Source organism: Dermacentor albipictus, chromosome 1, assembly GCF_038994185.2.
Source record: "Dermacentor albipictus isolate Rhodes 1998 colony chromosome 1, USDA_Dalb.pri_finalv2, whole genome shotgun sequence".
Taxonomy (NCBI): domain Eukaryota; kingdom Metazoa; phylum Arthropoda; class Arachnida; order Ixodida; family Ixodidae; genus Dermacentor; species Dermacentor albipictus.
Genome location: NC_091821.1, coordinates 87,931,490 through 87,953,879, shown reverse-complemented (window position 1 = coordinate 87,953,879; position 22,390 = coordinate 87,931,490). Strand labels below are relative to the sequence as shown.

The 22,390-nt window shown below is 43.5% G+C and overlaps 1 protein-coding gene and 1 long non-coding RNA gene across 5 annotated transcripts in view; one reads left to right on the top strand and one right to left on the bottom strand.

Annotated features, from left to right (window-relative positions):
• Positions 1-15,847, bottom strand: part of LOC135897824 (uncharacterized) — a 30,933-nt gene extending 15,086 nt beyond the window's left edge. For 2 of the 3 annotated variants that reach the window (XR_010563161.1, XR_010563162.1), the window contains exons 1-2: positions 15,659-15,847; positions 10,058-10,342 (exon numbers count right to left, since the gene is read on the bottom strand). This is a non-coding gene — a long non-coding RNA (uncharacterized lncRNA). Of the gene's footprint in view, positions 1-5,205; positions 5,370-10,057; positions 10,343-15,658 lie in introns of those variants that run through there. The other variant, XR_010563160.1, reaches the window with a different exon arrangement.
• A 282-nt stretch (positions 15,848-16,129) lies between these two features.
• On the top strand, positions 16,130-20,707 carry LOC135897822 (uncharacterized). 2 transcript variants are annotated; one of them, XM_065426529.1, is made up of 2 exons: positions 16,130-16,322; positions 20,113-20,707. In XM_065426529.1, exons 1-2 carry the CDS (start codon positions 16,194-16,196, stop codon positions 20,548-20,550), a joined length of 567 nt encoding a protein of 188 aa, XP_065282601.1. In that variant the 5' UTR covers positions 16,130-16,193; the 3' UTR covers positions 20,551-20,707. The 2 variants fall into 2 exon arrangements, with proteins under 2 accessions (XP_065282601.1, XP_065282602.1); XM_065426530.1 differs by having other exon boundaries at positions 16,135-16,322; positions 20,209-20,707.
• The last annotated feature ends 1,683 nt before the right edge of the window (positions 20,708-22,390 follow it).

The window sequence follows — 22,390 nt, the reverse complement described above, 5'->3', positions numbered from 1 at the left end:
ACTTCGTCTCGAGGAGTTAGCTAAGCGTGATGCTAAATTACACATCACTCTGTGGCACGTTAAAGAGACAAAGCGTATTGCTTTCTATAGTTACTAGATAAATCGTAGTAAGCCGCATAAGTTAATTCTCATAAAATCCAAGTTATGATGCAATCCCTGACGTAATACTAATAGAAATTTTGAGGCTGCGAGGACGAAAAAAAAGAAATTTATCAATATCTATATTACGCCTCGGAAAAAATAAAGAAAAGAAGAACACTTGCTATTTCGTCCTATAGACCCAAAAACACGACATCCCGCGAAAAATTCCGTATCAAACTCTATTATGAAAAGCATAGTGTGCTTGCCACAACCGGGAAAATTCTCGAATTATTCGCGGTATTTCATGGTACATCTCTTAGAAGTTAGGCAGAAAGGCAAAAGTAACAAGGTACTCCGTATTTTCCGCGCTTGCTATTTCAAACGTGCCCTCCACGCCTGCCCGTACGATCTAGTCTCCCACCGGGGAAACTTTCTTTCACGAAATACGTCACCGTTTTAACGCTTGCGGCCGATATAAGCTTCATATCCAACTTAAGAGCTTCTGTAAATTGGTTGAGTGAAAGAAAATCACATGCACTGGAGACAAAACGCACCTTTTCATTTGCATGAGGTTTAGAAGTTTGTTGCAGTGCCACGAGAAAGGGTGAAAGCTATGTATTGTAAGGCAGAGAGTCCATGCAATCAAAGCCACCAATATAATGCAAGTCCATACATTCAAAGGACAGTGCGGGGGGGGGGGGGGGGCAAAAATAAATACCTATTACATTAGCGTTTTCGCTATTACCTGATCCTTCTGCTTTCAGGCCATAGCGTTGGATTGTTCTCTTCCGCTATTTTCGCGAAGCTGAGCCATAAAACCACGGAGCTGGCAGCACTGTCAGTAGGTTTTACTTACATATTTAAGCAGCCTGTGAGCGCCTGTGTCTTCTTTAGAGTCACGTGCTGCCTTGGTATTCCTGAAATCGCCACTTGCCACTTGATTAGATCATCTATGACATCAACTGCTTACACACTCAAGCCTCGGGTGTACAGCACAGCGTTGCTCTGCTGTGGCTGACTTCTCGCCGTGGTGTAGCGGCCAATGCAAGGTCGATTGGCCAATGTACACGCAGACTGCGATGCTGGTTCAGCACACAAATCTACAGATATACTCCCGATAGCCTGCTTTATAAAAGTGATGGATCAGCACTCGTGTTTTGCGTAGAACGCACAGCGTGCGGTCTGAAGTGATTCGGAAAAGCAGTACGGACTTATTTCGCATTTACAGGGGCGATAGCGCATGTATACACCGAATTCGTCTAAGTGTGGCAAACACAAAGTATTTTTTTATCTAAAATCAAACGCATACGGTTAGCACTATGCTCTAAGTGCAAAGTGCGGGAAGACATGAGGCTCAGCAATGTTCCGAGCCTGATTTACGCAAGATGGAATGAAGACATCAGCGCAACAACTTGGCCACCGCTGGAGTGCCATCAGTGACTCTAAAGCGTTCACCACCAACGATGCAGCGCGTCAGGAGTGCTGCCTCTGTAGCCCGGTAATGGTAACAATGATTCGACGTGAGCGTTGTGCGAGTCAGAAGTGCGATACAGAAAGCTTTCCTTTAGTATTTGCTGCTCACAGACTTTCTTTTATTTACGTAAACAACTGTTCAACTTAATTCCAGTTCGTGAACGAGTAAGCATGAGCTTCTCTCATTGCTGCGCCCAACAGATAACACCGCTGGTGACCACCGTGCAGAAGCGGGAAAGAATGGACTGTATGCCTAAGGGCTTACGCTCACTTCATGAGGTCACTGACGCGGAGATCCCACGTCTTCGTAATGCAGTTTGGTAGAAGGAAGCAAGAAACACGCGTTAGTTTCCGACATTGCCACCACATTCGGATCAGAATCAGTATTTCTAGCTATTATCTAGAAGAAAATTATCTAGAATAAAGAAAGAAACGGCACTATACAGAGTCAGAACTTCTAGAAGCTACAAAACTAGGAAGTGCAGCGAGAAAAAGATGACAAGCGACCGAGGACGGCAGCACAAAGTCGTGGCGAAGCTCTCGTATACCTCTGAACGTGAACGGGCAACGCAACCGAGGCAGGAGCAGGTATTTGCTTTGTGCTTCAGTGGTCGGCCCCTGAGGTGCATCCATCCTCTTCCTTGCTCCGCCATAGAAATCAACAACAAAACAAGCAAAATCTCCGACAACGCTGGAAAGCACTGGAACTGGACGTGCAGCGTTAACGACTCGGTGTTGACTTTGCGCGTCGTTGCCGGGAAGACGCCCGGCGCGCCCGCGCGAAAAACAGTCTCAGTCGGAGAGAAGTCAAACACAAATGCTTCGCTGCCTCGGCTCCACAGCTCGTGACTTCTTCGCTCCAACTTGTTTCTGGCTTCCATCAAAAAATAAAACAAAAACACTCCTCTTTCTTTCTTTCCTTCCCACCTTTCTTCTTAAGGAAATGCGCCCCTCGCGTTTGCCGCTGGGCTCCAACTCTAGCCCGCCCCTCCTCCAAACGGAGCACGTACTCTCCTGCACTACGCAAGAGAAAAATAAAAAAGGCAGTTTTGTTTTCGTACGCTTCGAATCAAGCAGCTTTCGCTTTCGTAAAATAGCGTGCCCGACTGAACTAAACAAATAGATATCTGGTGGTTGGGAAGGATGCAGTCATTCTGGAAAGGTATTTCTCAACTTATACGATGCGCAGCGATATTGGGATTGAAACCGAGAAATGATTTAAGGCCCTGCCTTCGTAGCAAAGAATAGGTTATCTTAACTTGCAAGTGGTGGTAAAGAGAAATTTTTCGTATACTGTGCATTTGCGGCGCGTATGCATAGGGACGTCTGCAGGTGCTTCCGTCTTTCTTCTAAAATGTGTGTACTACACTAACATGTGCCCCTTTTATAACTGTATAGCGAGAAAAGTGCGGTCAAAGCGCACAAACACCTTATTTGAACATGCCATGTTGACCCAGTAAGCAAATTCACTTAATTGCAGATTTTATTTTATTTCATTTTACTAGTTTACATTAAGAAGTTGCACAGGCCTTTATACCTATAGGTAAAAAGCGACATGCTGACTTGAAGGAAACCTGAGGCTGTACGTTAGGTATTCAGTAGTGACCTCCCATTCTCGCATTCAGCCGTTCGCAACGCGGTCGCATGGCATTATACTATAAGTTGATGCGCTTCGCTACTTCCTAATTCGCTTATAAGAGCTTGAATCGTTCTCATGGAGCGCAACAGTGGTGCGAGCCTGTTAATCGTTTATTCCTCAGCGCTCTTTGCATGAGTAGTACCCTTCGACGGGCTGTTTCCAAGAGTTTTAATCTTTGCCTTAGATCAGGCGGAGTGGAGGGGGGGGGGGAGCGTCTACACTCAGCTGCTTCAAAGCGAATAAATTTCCTTGGCGTCTGTATGCGCAATTAGTGCCTGGGAGGTCAAACCATGTAGTTGCCCATCACAAATGTTGTACATCCGAGGAGATGGCTGCTGCAGGGTCAGCGACACAAGCACGAACCGCACCCGAGCACCTGACATAGCTACACGAGTGAACACCACGTTCGACTACGGAGAAGGCGTTTGCACGGCCTCCCGAAATGCGCCAATAGGAGTCCCAACCGTGACGCAAGGTGGCGTCCCCAGTAGAATGTGTAGGGCCAGGAAATGCCTCGGGTAAGAGAATATAAATACCTTGGTATATGAATGAACGAAGGCAAAAGATATATGGAAGCACAGGAAAAAAACAATAACAGTGAAGGGGAAAAGAAATGCAGCCATAATGAAGCACGGAACGCTATGGGGATACAATAGGTACGAGGTGCTCCGGGATATGTGGAGACGTGTAATCGTTCCAGGACTTACTTTTTCTATCCGGGCTATCCGGCGCATGGGGTTGCGCCGGATAGAAAGGAGCGCGATTGGCTGCGCCAGTAGTGTCGTCGTTACTCTCCGTCGCAGCCGAGCGCGCGCGCAGCAGCTTCTTTCCGGCTCCAAAATGGGTAGGTCAGGCGTCATACGTACTCCTGAGGAGCAGGCAGCTTTCGATCAGCAACGTCGCGAGTAGAACCGGGGATGAGCTTGCCTACGCCGTGCGGATGCTGCAGCCCGGGCACAAGAACTGGCTCGTGCAGCCGAGAGCAAGCAGCAACTGCGTACCAAGGATCAGGCAGCCTACCAGGCCGTAGTTTAATGAGCCGGAGGGGTTAACCCAGGGATAAACACGGAGGCCACGCGTTTCAGCTTCGCTGGTTAACCATCTGTACGGAGTACTTGGGTGGTAATTTTTTAAAAAGATTTTATGGAATAAATAAAAATAAATCTGCTAACTACAGTCGGTAAACGTTACCTTTCTTTCAGTTCGCTCTTTCCGGCATGGTGGTCACATGAGGTGACCACATTTCCTAGAGGTTGTTTCTTTTTCCCACTTGAATCATGCGAGTCTCACGTTGTTCACTTTCAGAGGTTCTTTCAAGCTTCCGCTCTTTCAAGCTTCCAACACTTGAAGAGCGATAGCGCGCTGCCCTCGTGTTGCGTCTGCATAGCCGTTGTTGGCTGCCGACGATATGAAAAAATTGACTCGCCATCCCTGCCCTGCGAAAGTGGATGCCCAGTGAAGCTGTTGAAAACCACCGCTGCAACTGCTGAAGCAGGTATGCAGTGCTTTATTGCGTTAGAGTAATGGTAGTAATGGTAATTTAACGTAATGGTAGTAATGGGAGTAATGTTAATTTTGACAGCACGCCGCCACTGGTCGTTTTGCCGTTTCTCTTTCCCTTTACCGCTCCTCGTATTCACACTGCTCCCGCCTTTCTCTCCCCCCCCCCCCCTTCCGCAGTGCGGTTGAAGTGTTCTCTATTGAGAGACAGTTACCGCGCGGCACTTAGCCCCACCTTTCACCTCCCAATCAGGAATCTCTCTCTCGGGAGTCCTGACAATGCGTTGCCTACCCATAGCGGTGCCTCAACAACAATGAAATCAGTTGCTAGGCTGGTTCTTTTATATATGAAAGGCTAGTGACATCTTTCTCCACGTCGCGAGCTGCCACAGCCACAGCAGCTTGCGCAACAGTAATATTTACCGGGAAACGTATGCGGAGAAAGCTACGTGCTTCGCATTGTTATCAGGAGTGCCTTATCATCAATTATGTGGTTCTGAGGCTTGTTTTGTGCTTGTTCTTTATTGAAACGAATGCTGTTCGGTATGTGGTATGCGTGACTCCAAAAAATATGTGCACTTCTCGCTTCACTTCGTTGAATGCTTGAAGCCTGCTTCACCTCCACCGCGGGCGGGCCCGGTATTGCACTACTTCCGAGATGGCCCACATTGTTCACCTGCGGACATGGGCACGAAAAATGCCGACCAATGAGAGGCTAACAGCTTCGCTGTAATACGTATCAGCAGACAGCAGCTCAGGCGTTGGAACAAGCACAGGCTAGCGTTCGCCGCGGGACATGCGCTCGTGCCCAAACGCCAAAACAACTAGCGCGTGCAATTGATCGTTGTATTCTTGTATTCTGAGACGACACATCACTTTGGACTCTAGTTGGACTTGTTACAATATTTTTCCCAATTGCGATGAGCCCCATGACGTGTACACGCTGAACACAAACGTGTTCTATAGAAAGAAACTTAAGTGCAGTCCTTACTAGGTTGCAAGCATGGAATAACATATTTTATTCACCGAAAGTTTATATGCAAAAAATTGAGTGCTAGACTCCATTATTACAGTTTGTCATGTCACTGAAAGTGGTGGTCACCTGGAGTGATCACCACACTTAAAAGGTCTTACAGGGGTGTTTCTTTTATATTTATTGCATCGTGTTTAGTATGAGTTTGTGGAAATAGAACCACCCTTTATTTATTTATTTATTTATTTATTTATTTATTTATTTATTTATTTATGGTACCCTCCACGCCCGAAGGCATTACAGAAGGGAGAGGGAAAACGGGAAGCATAACAATGAAGTACGGAAAATAAACAATGTAGCGTGTTAGTGATACCTAATTGTACAGTACTATGTAATATCTTGCCTAATATCTAATAATAACTATGTAATATCTTGCCTAAGTACGACAGACAATGTAAACGAAATAGCATCTTGATAATTCCTGTTAGTACAATGTTAACCAGTGTCGTCCTTAGTCGCTTGTAAGTATACGACAAGTAAATGAAATAACATGTTAATAATTCCTAATTATACAATGTTAGCTAATGCCTTGCGAAAGAGTTTGTTGTCGAAGATAGATACAATTTCACAAGGAAGGTGGTTCCACTGCCATGATGATCTGGGAAAAAAAGATTGACTGGAGGTGTTAGTGTTGCCTGTTTGAAGTCCGACCTTATGGCGATGATCTATGCGGCTCGATAGATAATGAGGTTAAGAAATGAAGTTACTGTGAAGGGAGGAATGGTAATAAAATTTGTGAAACAGTGTCAAACGTGCTATTGTTCTACGAGAAGCAAGTGATGGAAGAGATAGATTGCCTTTCATTGATGTTACGCTAGCGGTACGGTTATAATTTGAAAATATGAATCGAACTGAATTATTTTGGACAAGCTCCAGTGAGGAAATAAGGTTTTCGTGGTACGGGTCCCACAGAGTTGCAGCGTATTCCAATTTAGGACGCACTAATTACTGGTAAAGTAATAATTTTAAGGATGGTGGTGCTTTGGAAAACTTGTGGCGTAAGTAACCGAGCATGCTATTAGCTTTACTTATTATGTACTCAGTGTGAATGTTCCAGGTTAGTTTTGCTGTTATATGAACTCCTAAGCATTTGTACGAGTTAAGGGGTTCTAGAGGAATTTTATTTAGATAGTAATTAGGAAGAGTACTGGTGCTCCTCTGCACGTGCATAACTTTACATTTATTAATACTAAGTTCCATTAGCCAAGTGTTACACCAATCAATCACATAGTCCAAGTCAGACTGAAGAGCATTAGTGTCGTCGTTTGTAATTATTTCACGATCTATCACGCAATCGTCACCAAACAAGTGAATGTGAGATATCAATGAAGGAGGCAGGTCATTAATTTAAATCAGGAAAAGTAGGGGCCCTAGTACTGATCCCTGAGGCACACCAGAACGAACCTCAATGATGAATCATAATTATTCGCAGTAACAAATTGATAACGGTTAGTAAGAAAACACTCAATCCATTTTAGCCGGCTAGTGTCAAGGTTTAATAGACTCAGCTTGAATAGCAGCAGTTTGTGGCAAACCTTGTCGAACACTTTGCCAAAGTCTAAAAATACACAGTCGGCACAGGAGGCACGATCTACAATACAGTGTAATCTATGAGTGAAAGATATTAGTTGGGTTTCACATGAGAACGTTTTGCGAAAACCATGTTGAGCTGAGGTAAAAAATGAGTTCGAATCAAGAAAATTAACGAGATTAGTAAATATAACATGTTCAACAAGTTTGCAACTGGTGCTGGTAAGCGAAATCGGGTGGTAATTCAGGGGTGAGCTTTTGTTACCAGACTTATGCAACGGAACCACCTTCCCTATTTTCCACTGAGAAGGCAGAGTACAAGTGTTTATTGATTGCTGAAAAATATTAGCAAGTATTACAGAACTGTATGTGTTAATGCTTTTCAAAAATTTACTATTGATAGTATCATAACCGGGAGCTGAGTTTAAAGGCAAGTCATCAATCAGCCTAGCAATACCTGCAAAGTCGAGAGCTATGGGTTGCATAATGAGATAGCTGTAGTGTTCTGTGTGTGGCGGATCAATGTTCAATGAAGTGGAAAAATTATTTGCAAATGATTCACTGAGAATGTTTACGCAATCTTCACTTGGAATAACATCACCTGACTCATCTTTCAAGGTGATAGAGCTATGAGAAGACGGGTTAATGACGCGCCAAAACTTTCGGATATCTATCTTAAGCATGTCAGGTAATGTATGGAATAAGTAATTGTCTTTAGCATTTTTTTAGTGCAGTTAAGTACACATGATTGGCAGTGTTATAGGTTTCCCAAGTTGTTTTACTTGCAGATGATTTAGCTAAGCGAGAGAGACGTTTTTTTCTGTTAGATAGGCACTTTATATAAGAGTTGTGCCAAGGGGATTGAGGATTAGAAGTGATGACGCGATTAGGAATGAACTTTTCAGTTAATAGGTGTACCTGGTCTACAAATATATCCGAATTTGACTGGACCGAACGGTTCTCAAAATCAACAAAAAAATGTTTGAATAAATGAAGATACTTCATTGTTGATGGCTTCAAAGTTGGCTTTCTTGTAATCGCGTATCACTTTCTTAACTTTTGTCCTTTTGGGATAGTAGACTTTTAAACCAACTGTTAGTAAGGTATGATCACTAATACCAGGTAGGTATGTTATAGAGGAAGCAAGCTCTGGTCGATTAGTTACGTATAAATCAAGCGTGTTTGCGGTTCTAAATGACAATCTGGTAGGCTGAGTCACAAGTTGGGAAAATGAAAACAGGGAACACAGTTCAGAGAAATCTTTAGCCTGAACGGAAAAAGGCTTTATGGTGGGTGGATGCGTATTCCGTATTAAACTTGGAAAATTAAAATCGCCGAGTAAGAATAACGGTGTTGTGGGAAAACGGAAAAAAATTAGATTAATAGCATTGTGCAGTTCTTCAGTGAAAGTGGCAGATGACGAGGGTGAGCGGTAGCAAACGCCGAGGATTATCTTTGTGTGACCGAGAGTTAAGCAAGCCCACGTGGTTTCAAGTTCAGTGTTAATATCTATATGAAATGAGGAAATATCTTTAGAAATTGCGAGAAGGACGCCTCCTCCTCGACGTGCAGATTGGTCACAGCGGTAGACAGTGAAATTGCCGACGCCACAGAAAGTATATCATAATCGCGCACATGTGCAGGAAGCCAAGTTTCTGTCAAGACAATAATTTTTGCATCGCATGTGTCGATTGCCGAAGATAAAGAAACAAATTTGTTCACAAGACTTCTGATATTTGTAAAAAGCATAGGCCAGTAACGTAAAGCTTTTTGTGATGTTAGGCCTCAACCCCTTACGCTTCCCTATTGTAACTCACGTAGTGGAACCGAATGGTTGTGTAATGTGCCAGATGCACTATGCGCTCGTTCACGGACGCTATCAGTAGACGCGTCGTAAATATAACATTTATTGTTCCGAAACAATTTATTGTAGGGGAGTTTAAAGATGGGGGAATCGGGGCGACTCGTACTGAACTCGATTAACTTTTTGCGAGCAACGCGGGTGGGAACCAAGAAGTCTTCGCCAATCGTAAGGTTATTTCGTTTGAATTGATCCCGCAGCGCAAACACTTTCTCCCGGGTTTTCAAATGTGAAAACTTTGCAACTATGGGGCGACACTTGTTAGGATCGAAAGGGCCGAGGCGATGTGCGCGATGGAGTGCGTCATCTGGAAATGTATCGCAGAATGATTGAATAGTTGATGTAAACCTGGTCTCGCTTTTTTTTCATGATTCTTTGGTGTCAGGGATACCGCGAAATATTAGGTTATCACGGCGCGATCTGTCTTCAAAGTCAACGAGGCGTAAGTCAAGCGCTTCCAAACGACAGGTCGCACTGTTTACCTTGAGATTTACGTCTGAGATTTCTTTGGTTATGTGGTCGACGTTTTTTACATTTTTCTTCAAATAAATCTAAGCGATTTTGGAGACCAGTAGTTTTTGTTTCAATGTTTTTCTGACCATTTTTGATTGACTTGACGTCAGCAGCTAGTTCGGATTGTGTTTTGGAATTTTGAAGTGATTGAGTGTTTGAATAAAACGTTTAATAAAACGAATAAATAAAGCAATTTGAATAAAACGTTCATTTGTTTTGAAGGATCAGAAGGAAGCGATTCAATATCAAGCAGGGATTTGGAACGTGTGTTAGGTCCAGGGTTAGCCTCGACATCCCCCGAACGTAATAACAATGGGATAACAGAAAAACAGTCGTACACTGTGTCAAGTAACACCTGTGGACATGGGAGCAGTACCAGGTAGCGATTATCAGATTTTTTAGCATAAAGAGAGGCAATTATACGCACCTGCATGGTGAAAACAAGACGATTAGGCGTGGTGCCACAAGCATTGTTCCCGTGTGCACTGAAGTGTAGGTCGATGGGTCGGCAGCTTAAATCAGCCTTTCCTGGTGATGGCTGTGTCGATGTGGCTGGGAGGCCGAAGGAAACGTTGAGCAAAAAGGCCGGTATCGCGGCTGGCGCATCGCAGAAATAGGCTTCGCTCATGCTTGAGGCTGGCACAAGTGAATGGAACAGTGCAGGTTCACGGGATAAGCAGGAGGACCATCCGACGATGATAAAAAGCAAGACCTGCATGGTGAAAACAAGACGATTAGGCGTGGTGCCAGAAGCACTGTTCCCGTGTCCACTTGATAATTTCGAAGGGGGCGACAAATAATATGGCAGCGATTCTGACTTTTAAGCTCATGATGCAGTCTAGCAGAACGCAAAAGAAAGAGCCGGCACGAGAAGAGCCCTTCGCGCAGTGTGTTAGCCGCCTGATAGCCGATCTGATGAAGATTATGTTCTTCTCATGACTGGGAAGGCGCCTATATAAAGTCGGTCCTATAATATTCACCACCGTTGAACCATTTATCAGACAGTGGATGGCATTTGCCCATCAGAACAAACAGATAACAAGTCCAAATGACATCTTCAGCTTTTTCTTGAAGCTTTCCTTGACAGAGATGTTGGTCTATCAGACAAATCCCTGAGCTCGGCAGTGGTGGAAATTGTACACACCAACTACTTTAGTGGAATGTGTTCTTTTCGGAGGCTCCATCACCGAAGTGGTCGAGGTGACCAAATCAAAACATTATGTAGACACTATGCATTATATTACACTTGTTACACTTATTACACTTATATTATATTACACATTACACTAGACATTATATTACGTATACTACATGCAAGCACCAGGCGTAGAAATGCCTTCTACGGAGGTGTGATGTCTGCAGTAGGAAACCCAAAAATTTAAGGATGACATGGATGTGCGAGACAGGCAATGTCTCCTTATGCCTGCTAGGAAACGACCTGGTTTGCAAGCCTCCACCAACAGTGACTACTAGACCCTTAGTGCATGGTGATCACCCCAGGGGACCAACTCAATCTGTCCAACTGAAAAGCGAAAAAAATATTATACAAAATGATTATATGAATCATGAAGCGGAAAATCCGGTGGCGTGGCCGGAGTTGCCGCAAAAAGTCACGTGGCTTGAGCTAATCAACGGCAGGCGCGCGCCGTGTGGGCCACTGAGTTCCTTGAAGCACTTCCAGATGGCGCTCACCTCAGCGCGTACGCGGCAGCGGTGGCACCGGCCGTGGAGGGGGGAGGGGGGGGGGAGAGACCAGGATGATCGAGTTCACGCATAGCGTTCGCCGGAAGCGTTTCCCAGTAAAGATTACGGTTGCATAAGTTACAGTTTCCGGGAAGCGACAACTGTGTGGCCGGTCTATATATAGCGCCGCACGTAGCGGCGCTGCCAGTCGATGCGGGGATTTCAGCGAGTTCTTTAATGCGGTCCGATGGACGGAGCTTCGACTTCGACTTCTCAGTTAGTAGCGGCGCCCGGCTCCTTCGTGTGCCCACGAAAGTACGCGAACGAGGCCGAGGAGTACGTCGCAATGCTTTTGCATTAATCCACGTAGGGATACCTAAGTGCCCTTGTATTTTTGCTGTGGGAACAGCATTTTGTTACCACATGTTTACCATTTTTCCAAGAAAATTCAGTTTTTCTTGCAAAATAAACCTCTGCACCCCAATGAAAGAGTTAAAGGCAACAAGCTTAATCAAATTTTATGCAGTGGTTACCGAAAAAAATTTCTCCGTTCTCGTGTATTAGATACCAGATCCTGAAGTGAAGCTTCCTTTTAAAGCTTTACCGCGTAGGCGCCTACCCATACATGGTGTCGGACATTTGATGATCGCTCTTTTGAAACTTCTTTTAAAGCTTCGCTGCGCTATAAAAAGAGGCGTCAGCTAGAACGCAGCAGGCGTCTCTGTTTCAGCCAGGAGCATCGCATGCGCTTTGTCATCCTCGTTTGATGTCCCCGTGTCAGCGCAGTGGTTGGATGATTAAGTCGTAACGCAGCCTTGCGTGAACAAACAGTGCCTAGCGAAGCTATAAGAACGTCAAGCTGTCCAAAATAGCAGTGCCTCCGTTGAAGGTAAGCTATCGCCGAGTACCTCGGGGCTGTGACAAGCGATTTTACGGAACTGTTTTGCGCATTCGGGCATCTTAATTATTCTTGATGCGTCTGGAGGAGCTTTTCAACGCTGGAGTATGAAATGCTTCCCCGCATGGCAAAATGAGTTTTGCTCTAGAGGACGAGCAAATAACAGGGGTACAGGACACACGAATCACTACTCACAACTCATTTATTTCGAGACAGAGCATGAGCTAATATACAAGATATGGTATGATATGCGCGCTTTCAGCGAGCACTATTTTGAAAGTAAGAAATGCCTTTTTCGCGTAGCGAGAGGGAAGGCATGCTTACACAATCGTCACCTAACTGTCTAATCGCCATGACTTCGAGTGCTTCTCTAGTGCACTTGTCCTCGCTACGGCCTGCGAGTGAACACGCGATTAAATTTTGTTTGAAAATTCAATTCCTGCAGCTAATGGCGAGATGTTGATATGAACCCGCAGGAGCTGTGAAGCGTTCAGAGCCACCCGTCGCAGCAGCCGACAGCATTCAAATATGCTGTTGCCAAGCATGAATAAGTTTCCCAGTTACCGTCATGTTTTCTGCATGATAGCGCGCAAAGCGCGAAATAAACCCCGGAAAGCTAAGAGACATAAACATGTTTCCAAAACATGCTGCGCGACTCAAATGTTAGCGTTATTAGGTTTTTCTTTCACTGTTTTAGAGCTAATCTAGGACCCAAGCTTCTTTGGTAAGGAAACTGTGAAGGAATATTTAAGAATTCACTAGCGCCCTCCAAGAGCTCTTTCATGTTAGGACTAGGCTCTGAAGTGGCCTGAGGAAAAGAAGGCTCGAAACGGCTCTGCCCTTCGCCGCTAGTGTGAAGAGTGAGCATGCCTTAAGCGTATGGTGGCTTTTGCCTCTTATTTATTTCAATTCAATTTTATTGGTAAGTAAATTAATACAGAAACAGTTGTATACAGAAAGGGGTCCAAAAGTAAAAACTTTAACGACGAATGAAAAAACAGATCAGTCTTGCAAGCCTGAGAATATATGCAATATAGTTGAAAAGTTTGAAAATTATTGAGCAGATAAAAACTTATTAAGTACACTGGTGAGCTACAAAATAAAAAAATAATGAGAACAAGTTACAGAAAAAGAAGAGCAAAACATCAGTAGAAAACAATGCATAAAAACCTTAACATAAATTATAAAATAAATAACATAGCAAAGCGTTTGTCATGAAAATCTTTTTTATGTGGGCGAAGACATTCATAACCATTTACAGGTCATTGTTCCAAATAGGTAGTCGTTTAGTTGAGGCTTAAAAATGGAAAGGGAATTACATTGTTGTAAGGCAGCAGGTAGGGAGGAGTTACGTAGTGATATAGCAGAAAAGATAATAGTTTGTTTTCAATAATTAGTATGTACTTTGGGTAAACGTAGATTGCCTCTAACATAAATATGCGTACAGTTTGTGTTACGCATTATGTATGCTGAAATTATATGGAAAGAGAGGTGGCGCTGAAATGCTTTGAAACACAATAAATCAATGTTATAATAATAAAATCGGGGTAAAAGAAACGCACCATAGTTACAGAAGGGTGAGAGTGCGGCTCACTGGATGCGAAATAAATAATGCGAATAGCTTACTTTTGAAGGGGTAGGAGAGCATACAGATGGATATTAAAAGTGTTGCGCCAATATTCAATACAATAATTGATGTGACTGTGAAAAATGCGCAATATAAAATCTCAAGTGTTGTGAAAATTAAAAAAAACACTTTAGCGTGATTCAGGGTCCTAAGTGCTGGTGTGACTTTTTTATGACAGACAGAACATGGTCACGCAATTTAAGTGAGAGTCGATAAGAAGGCCTAAAAAGTTAACTGAACTGCTAATTTTGATTCCTTAAGATCAGATACAAGGTGCAAGAGGTACTGAAACATATTTCTGGGGACACGTAAAAAGCATGAAGCGCGTTTTTTTTTTACGTTAATTTGTAGTTTATTTATTGTGCACCAATTCTGAAGAGAAATCTGATTGAAAGTCGGATATTAAGAGGTCGATATTGGAATGGAAAGAAATAAACTGTGGTATCATCGGCGCTTAATCTGCACTGCGAAGAAGCTAAACAGTCGGGGATGTCTTAAGGAACGTTAAGAAGAGAAATGAGCCCGAAATGGAGCCTTGAGTAATACTTTTCATAGTAATGGGAATGGAGCTTAGACCAGTAATAAAAATGCATTGTTTCCTGTTTTTCAGAAAGTTTCACAAGAGATTCAGGCTGGTCCAGTTTACCATCACGCTGTAATTCTATAAGAAGTATATTGTGTTCAATGTAATCAAAAGCCCTTACAAATCAGTGAAAATCGCGCCAGTATAATATCAATTTCCAAGAAATGTTTCAATTTTATCAGTAAAGCTTGCAACAGCAATATTCGTAGAAAGCCCCTCACAGAAACCGAACTTACGATACTAGAGGATATTGAATTTTGCAGAAGACTCACTAAACCGAATTTCAATTAATTTTTCTAAATATTTACCTAAACAGGGAAGCATAGAAATAGGCTTGTAATTCTAGAGTCACCATTTTTAAAGACAGGTAAACCTTTTGCTTCTTTGAATTATTGCCGGAACATCTCAGTTTTAAATACCAAATTGAAGATATGGGTAAGTACGGGAGCAATTAGAGGACTGAATTATTTTATGATAGCGTCATTCATGTTGTCTAAACCCGGGCCCGTTGCACGATAACCCGTAATAACTGACTGCACTTCTTCTGGGATCGCATAAAAATGAAAGTAAATAAGGGTAACGGGGAAAACTGCAGGGGTATAAAGAGGAAGAGAATTCAGAGCAAGCAGGTCTATACTTTCGCGTACATTTTGTTCTTGCAAAGACAACAACCATAGAAGTTGGGTTGAAACTGAGTCATGGGACTTGTGCAGACACTGCGAGCTATGGTGTGGACACTCCTCAAAGAGCCCACTTTTAGACGGCAGTGCAGTCGCAAGGCAGCCGGTGTTTGCCCTATTCTGTCATCCGGCCAGAACTCCCCAAGAAACGCAAACTATGGCGCTACTTTGTGGGTCTGGACCACAGTAGTAACTCTAGAACGTAATGGAACATTGCCGTGGGCCGCGAGCACGGAATTGGCGGGAAAAGGTTGTGGTACATCGCAAGCCCCCGTTGACTACGAAATGTCGGGAATTTAATCTTTGCGTCCACGAAAATCGTTTCTGCGGGCCACGACTTCGCGATATTGTGGCAGGCTCGGTGATGACGTTCACGGTAGTGTTCCATCTTGCCGCGAAGGCAAGCCTTGAGAGACTAATAAATTGGATTCTCCCAGCTGCAAGCAGGCGTCTTTGAAGATTTCGATGTCATCCCTTGGCAACCGGAAACCTTAGAAGACGCACAACTCCACCCGGACGTCGGCTAAAGTAGTGGAGAAGCAAGGAAGAAGGCTTACCATCTCACGAACAACATCGTTTCAAAGGATGGAAAAATGTCAACTTCCCGTAATGACAGGGCATCAGCAAAGTCTCTGGTCGCTTTCTCTTCATAGGTGTTCTTTTTTTTCTTTTTTTTCTTTTTACTGTCTCAAGAACGCCGACTAATGTATCTTAGTAGGCTCCCTTGCGGCACTACACGCGTCATATAGATTTATTTCAGTTTTTTTTTTCGTTTTCGTCACAGCATCGTTTTTCTCTTCGTTACTGGAAATGTCAGCGCCGTCGCAAAGAAGAAGAAGAACGCATTAAGAAGACAGACATTGCTATTTTATTTAGTTTATTATCGGTTTCTTTCTGATTTTCGATTATTCATTTATTTTCCCTCGTTATTTTTTTTATTGTATTACTATCCGGTTCCTGGCCTATGCCCCACAGTGTATTTGTGCCATTAAATAGGGCACAAAACCATCATCATCATCATCTTCTGCTCAGGTTTTCTTTATTCTTTCCATCCGTTTGGAGTGCGTTGGCACCGAAGCCCCACGTTTCCGGATGCCGTTCATGAGGCTTTCCTTCAGCCGCACCGAGAGTGAGGCTGCCATCATTGAGGCAGTCAATGCGGCCGAAAAGACCACCTCTCCCGGATGGTTCAACCCCAAATGCAAGAGGGCCGCAATATACGTAAGTTGCAAAATCGTGCTGACTGCTTTAGCACGCTGTAAAGCTTCGTATTCCAAAACTGCGCGGCAGAAAAAAGTAAGCTGGAATAAGGAACCACCGGGCGATTTTGGAATTCGTGCATATATGCAAGCACCCCCGCTTAATTTATAACCTGTGAAACTCTCTTTCAAGCCCCATCCTTGATGGTATGCATTGGCTTTATCACATAGTCAACACTGTAATGATAACTACACGCTGCAGGAGCACTGCGTCGCCATTTTATCACCGCGGCTTTCCATTTTTAGCTGCTTTCTTTGCTCCATGCCTGCTGGACTGAAATGCTTCACTTCTATTGAGGCTATCAAAAAAAACAGGCCCCACACTATGTATTCACACTTTTCTTACTTAGATGCAGCAAGAGTCTTTATGGCATTTAAGGAGTTCAGGGACAAACTGAACAATTCCTTGTTCATAAGAACAGATTGGGATTGGCCGGCAACTCTCCCAAATATGTCCATACTCAAGATTGGCCAGTGTCTTCTCTACGAACATTTGTAGGGCACAAAGATATGGAGGAGAGTTGAATATCTTAATGAAGGAAAAAAAAAGTACCAAATGGTATACGCAACTTGACAGCTTTCATCACGTGAATTTTCAACAGTCACAGGTGTGAACGGCAACCGAAGTTGAATCTTTTTTCTAGACTAAACTGCTTAAGACTCTATTTTACCCAAAGTTCATGGCTCGCTCTAATTTCATAACAAACCGCAAAATAAAAAGGAAGAGAGTGAACAAGGTACTCGGCGATGCCAACTCGCAGAGCGAAGGAATCTATTGGAAAGCCGCTTTGCGTCTACCATTGCTGATCGCCACCGAAACTTCACTGAGTAAGGGACTACATCAACAGCATCAACGTGAACAATTCATGAGAGCACCTCGAGCATACCTTCAGTTAGGGCTTCTTTTATTTAAAACTCCCCTTCTTATTTTTTTAAGGTCTGCGTCACTGCCACCCCGAACCCCGCTGCTAGGCAGAGCCATCATGCGGGAAGGTCTAGAACTTTATTATTAAACTCTATGCATTAGACAAAAAAAAAGAAGGCGATTGCGCTAAGCGTCACCTGAGTCCCCCATTTAAATTAATGGTCTTTCCGACTGCCCACATGACATCACGCCCCCCTATGCGTGATGGCATTCCGCTATCTTGAAGGTATACAGGATGGTGAAGCGGTCAAGTTGGAAGGGACCATTATGAGCACACCGCAAACGAACGAGCGCGACTCATGGCGGACACGGGACGAGCGTTGTCATCATCGTCCATTAGCGCGCTGCTTAATATCTATCTAGAAGGTGTTGTCAAAAGTCGCTTTAGTCCTGAACGAGAGATAGTCGCGTGTTCGAACTGCCCACCGTTAATTACTCTCAGTTAGCGAAGTTTGGCCTATATTATGTTCTTTGCAGTCACCGCGAATCACAACGCCCAATATTTCAAGGCACACTGGTAAATTTTGTTCTGTGGTTTCGGCCGCTAAAGCTGTGGAGCCTACCGCAGTCAATGGCAGTGTCATGTGGCGAGACAGGCAGAAATTCTATTGAAATGCGCAGCATTATATATCGTGCCGACTGCCGGATTCCAAAATGCACGCACCTTGGCTTCGAGCGTGCGGCAGGATTCAGTCGTTCCTTTTAAGAGGAAGCTTTATTTCGTGCCCAACTACAATGCTGCCTATTCAAGTAATTGTAAAACGAGAAGTACTTTTCTGCGATAAGCGCTGTTCCGATTGTAGTGAAATTTGTTGCATTTGAAAAAGAAATTTAAATTTTAGTGACAGTTCAAGCGGAATTCTGATTTAAGGCCCCCATTCTTTCACACTACTTGCCGAACATTGGTAAGCTTGAAATAGAAAGACGACGTTTGCAAATACGTAACTCTGCACCAAGAACAGATGTCGCATTTCTGTGAACTGCATCCGTTAAAACATCCTAACCGGTCAAGCTCAATATATAATAACATCTTTTTTTTTTTTTACGTGACCCGCCGTGGTTGCTCAGTGGCTATGGTGTTAGGCTGCTGAGCACGAGGGGGATCGAATCCCGGCCACGGCGGCCGCATTTCGATGGGGGCGAAATGCGAAAACACCCGTGTACTTAGATTTAGGTGCACGTTAAAGAACCCCAGGTGGTCTAAATTTCCGGAGTCCTCCACTACGGCGTGCCTCATAATCAGAAAGTGGTTTTGGCACGTTAAACCCCATATATTATTATTTTTTACGTGACTTTGTTAAAATGCTTACGAGGGTTTTGGAAACATCATACTCACAAATTGGAGTTATACTTAAGAACCATGTATAGCAATTTTGTTCACTTTATATGTGCTATAATCCGCAATTCACAGAAATGGGATATACATTTTCATTGCTCAATTACAAAGTTGTAATCCTGATAATTTCGTTTCCCGAAAATTTGCGATATTCGACCACTTTTATAATAAAATTGGCCACCTAAATCGAAAGTACGCTTCCTACATTCATTGTATTTTAACATTTTCTTTTAAATGCAACAAATAGATGCGAACCCTCAGCTAAAGCTTCAGCTTCTCTTAAGAGCAAGCTTTAGCTTGCGGGCTCCTTTCTGTATGCAGTGGAAACGAGAAATTGTTTTCCTCGGCAACCACTGCACCGAATTTAGTGACGTTTGTGGGGTTTAAAAGAAAAAGCTATAATCTGGCGACTACTGGACGCAGAATTTTGATTTAGGCTGCTAATTATCTAGTATATCTTGTTGAAAATTGCTAATATTTAAAAACAATGCTATCATGCTTAAAGATCAGTCACTCATCAACGAAAAATGATACAAAAGTTTGTAAACTGCATACAATAATACATCTAAGGAGGACAAAATTGATATATTTTACACCCCTTCGAATTATATTACAAATTTGTGAATAGGTCTTTTGCAAGACTCTTGTAAACATTGCAACAAATCCACGTAACCTGTAAGTTAATATACCAGTTTGTCCGCTTTGAATGCTCTAACGGATGCGGGTTACAGAACTGCGATGTCTATTTTTGGTGCAGAGTTGCGGATTTGTACATATCGTGCTTTTATGATTTTTATTTCAAGCTTACTAATTTTTGGGAATTCTTGGCAAAAGTTCAGGCACTAAATCAAAATTCTCTTTGTTACAGTCAATATAATTTAACTTTCTGTCTTAAGTGTAACAAGTTTCTTTAAACTCATTTATCTCAGAAAACAATTTCTGCGTTTTACTTGTATTTGTTTACAGGCAGCATAGGACTTGTGCCTGAGCTATAGCTTCCTCTATCATTCCCGGCTTATGACGTCATGCTGGGCACCACTCTTTGCAAAACAGGAATGACATACGAAACGCAAAAGGGTTGCTAATAAATTCTACTACTTGGTTTTAAATTCGACACTCTGCCCTGTGATTACAGCAGATTGTTATGCTATCGAAAAGAAGCAAAGAAATGTTGGAGGCATGACAGATCCCCTCTTAAACACATAATTGTGCCGCATGCGCATCCCGGATTTCTCTCAGCACCAGGTATAAGAAGTGATGTTATTTTTTTTCTTATTCTTTTGCTGTGCTGAAGTGGGTTTACTACGCAGCACACCACTGCCGCACCTATTATTACATTACAGCCCTGACACACGCTTGACTACACTTAGAGAAAGTGTCTCATCAGTATAGGCAAGACGTTATAACTTCAACGTTCGTTCCTTCTACTTTATGCGCATTAAATGGTCGATGTGAAGCCTAATGCGGGTAACTGTAAGGATTAACCTGCAGGTTTTCATGCAAGAAGTCAGCTTACGCGTGTGTTCAAATACCAGTGAGCTGGGCGTTTCGCCAAAGACTGGACGGCCCGGTACGGCGTGTGCGCAGGCCATCTACATGGTGTCCGTGGTGGTGATCCTGTGGCAGAGCCGCGGGCTGCACCCGGACGCGCCGACCGCGAGCGGCTACCTGCTGCTCTCGTTCCGCGTCTTCGTGGTTCTCACGCTGGTTCTGGCCTCGGTCAAGCTGTTCTTCAACCTGCGCGACTTCTATTCGCAGCTGCACAGCGAGGAGTACTTGCCGCCAAAGGAGGCTCCCGACGTCTCCAAGCAGGACGGCGGCCGAGGAGACGAGCAAGACGACTTCGTCGACTTCTGCCGCCGCGAGGGTTTCCCTCTGCCCGAGGAGCAACGCAAGCCGGAAGAGCTGCCCGTCGATTTGGGGTTCTAGCCACCGGCTCAGCATCGTCCGCGCGCAAACAGTGTCTGCAGCCCAACCCCAAGTCAGGGTCTCTCACAGTCGTTCTTCCCGCTAGCAACAATTTCGAGGAGGACGCGGCGCCAGGGTTATCTGTTGTGGGCCGGCCGCAATAAAACCTGACAAATGATCCGGTTGTGTGCCAGTGATGTCATATTTTCCGAATTTCAGAGATGTTATCGAAACACTGAATCGACATATATATATGTCGATTCATTGTTTCGATAACATCTCTGAAATACATATATATATATTCACCATATATAGTTGAAGACACGAAGGAGCTCACTTACAGTGAATTCACTCGCAAGTGGAACCAGCTTCGTAACGCACTAACCGTATAGAAATACCCTTCACAAACAATTGACGATGCCCTTAAACTGGCCGACTGTCTCGACCGGAAAGCACTGATCTGCACGAACAAACGACCGGCGCCAATTTCACGAATTAACTTTATCCTACCACACTCTGCATCTATTCCTAACGTGTCGCACCCCCCTCCCCCCACCCCCCCCCCCATTCTCAGGAAGCATTATAACTTACTGACACCCCCAGCGCGACCGTCTTAAAAAATTTTTCACGGAATCGCCAAGAGTGCTCTGTTGTCGCTCTAGGAATCTGCGTGACCTAGTAACCTCTTCCAAGACTAAAGCGATTGCTCCTGCTGGTTGTCATTCCTACAATAAGCCCCGTTGTAAAGTTTGTACACATATGACCACATCAAAGACTGCTGGAAGCACAGCATCCAATTTTTCTGTTAAAATCAACGGCGGCATCACTTGCGACATTACTAACCTTATCTATCTGCTTGAATGTTCAATGTGTCATATGCAGTATATCCGCCAGACCAAAACATCTTTTCGTATCAGATTCAACAAACACAAAGCACACGTTAACAGCTTGCCACACCTTCCATTATCTAAACATGTTGGACTGCCAGGTCACACATTTGACAACATCAAAGTAACAGTAATATAATCATATTTCAAATCACACCATGATCGAGAAATACGAGAATCCTTTCTCATTCATAAATTTAACACTGTGTCATCCGGTATCAACGAGAACGAAGAAAAAAGGCCCTGCCTTTCTGCCATATCTTGATGTGGATGTTCTTGTACAGAATTGACAAACCATGCCAAATCAATTTGTTCGTAGTTTGGCCATGTCGCAATTGACATCATTCTGTAACTTCATGTACAAGCATCGTTATACCATGATGATATTTCTTACATATCATTTATCGTGCTTAAGTTAAACTTACTGCTGCACTTTTTCTGTTATTATTTTCAAGTGTACACGTGCATGTATTGCTGATTATGCCCACGTGCGCATGCCAATAAAAGCGGGTGCACATTTGTATTTGCGTTTATTCTGACGAAGGCCGTGCCACGGTCGAAACGTTAAAATATGAAAAATGCGATTTTCGTAAGTGGGCTCCTTCGTTTCTTCAACAACCTATGCACCGAACCTACAGAACCTTACCTTGAATGTTCTTTGAATATATATATATATATATATATATATATATATATATATATATATATATATATATATATATATGTGTGTGTGTGTGTGTGTGTGTCGCACCAGAACTAGGTATGAAGGAGAGGTTGGACACACGACTGAAGTGCTAATCTTTTCAAATATAATTTCTAGGCAATTCAACTTGGGCGCCCTCTAGACGAGAATACGGCACTTGAGCACAGCTCCTGAACTAATTATGACGATGTTGAGTTCAGTGTAGCTCTATCACGCGCTCTTTTTCTTTTTCAGTGTCAAAGTGCAGTGTTGATATTACAAAAACCTGAAC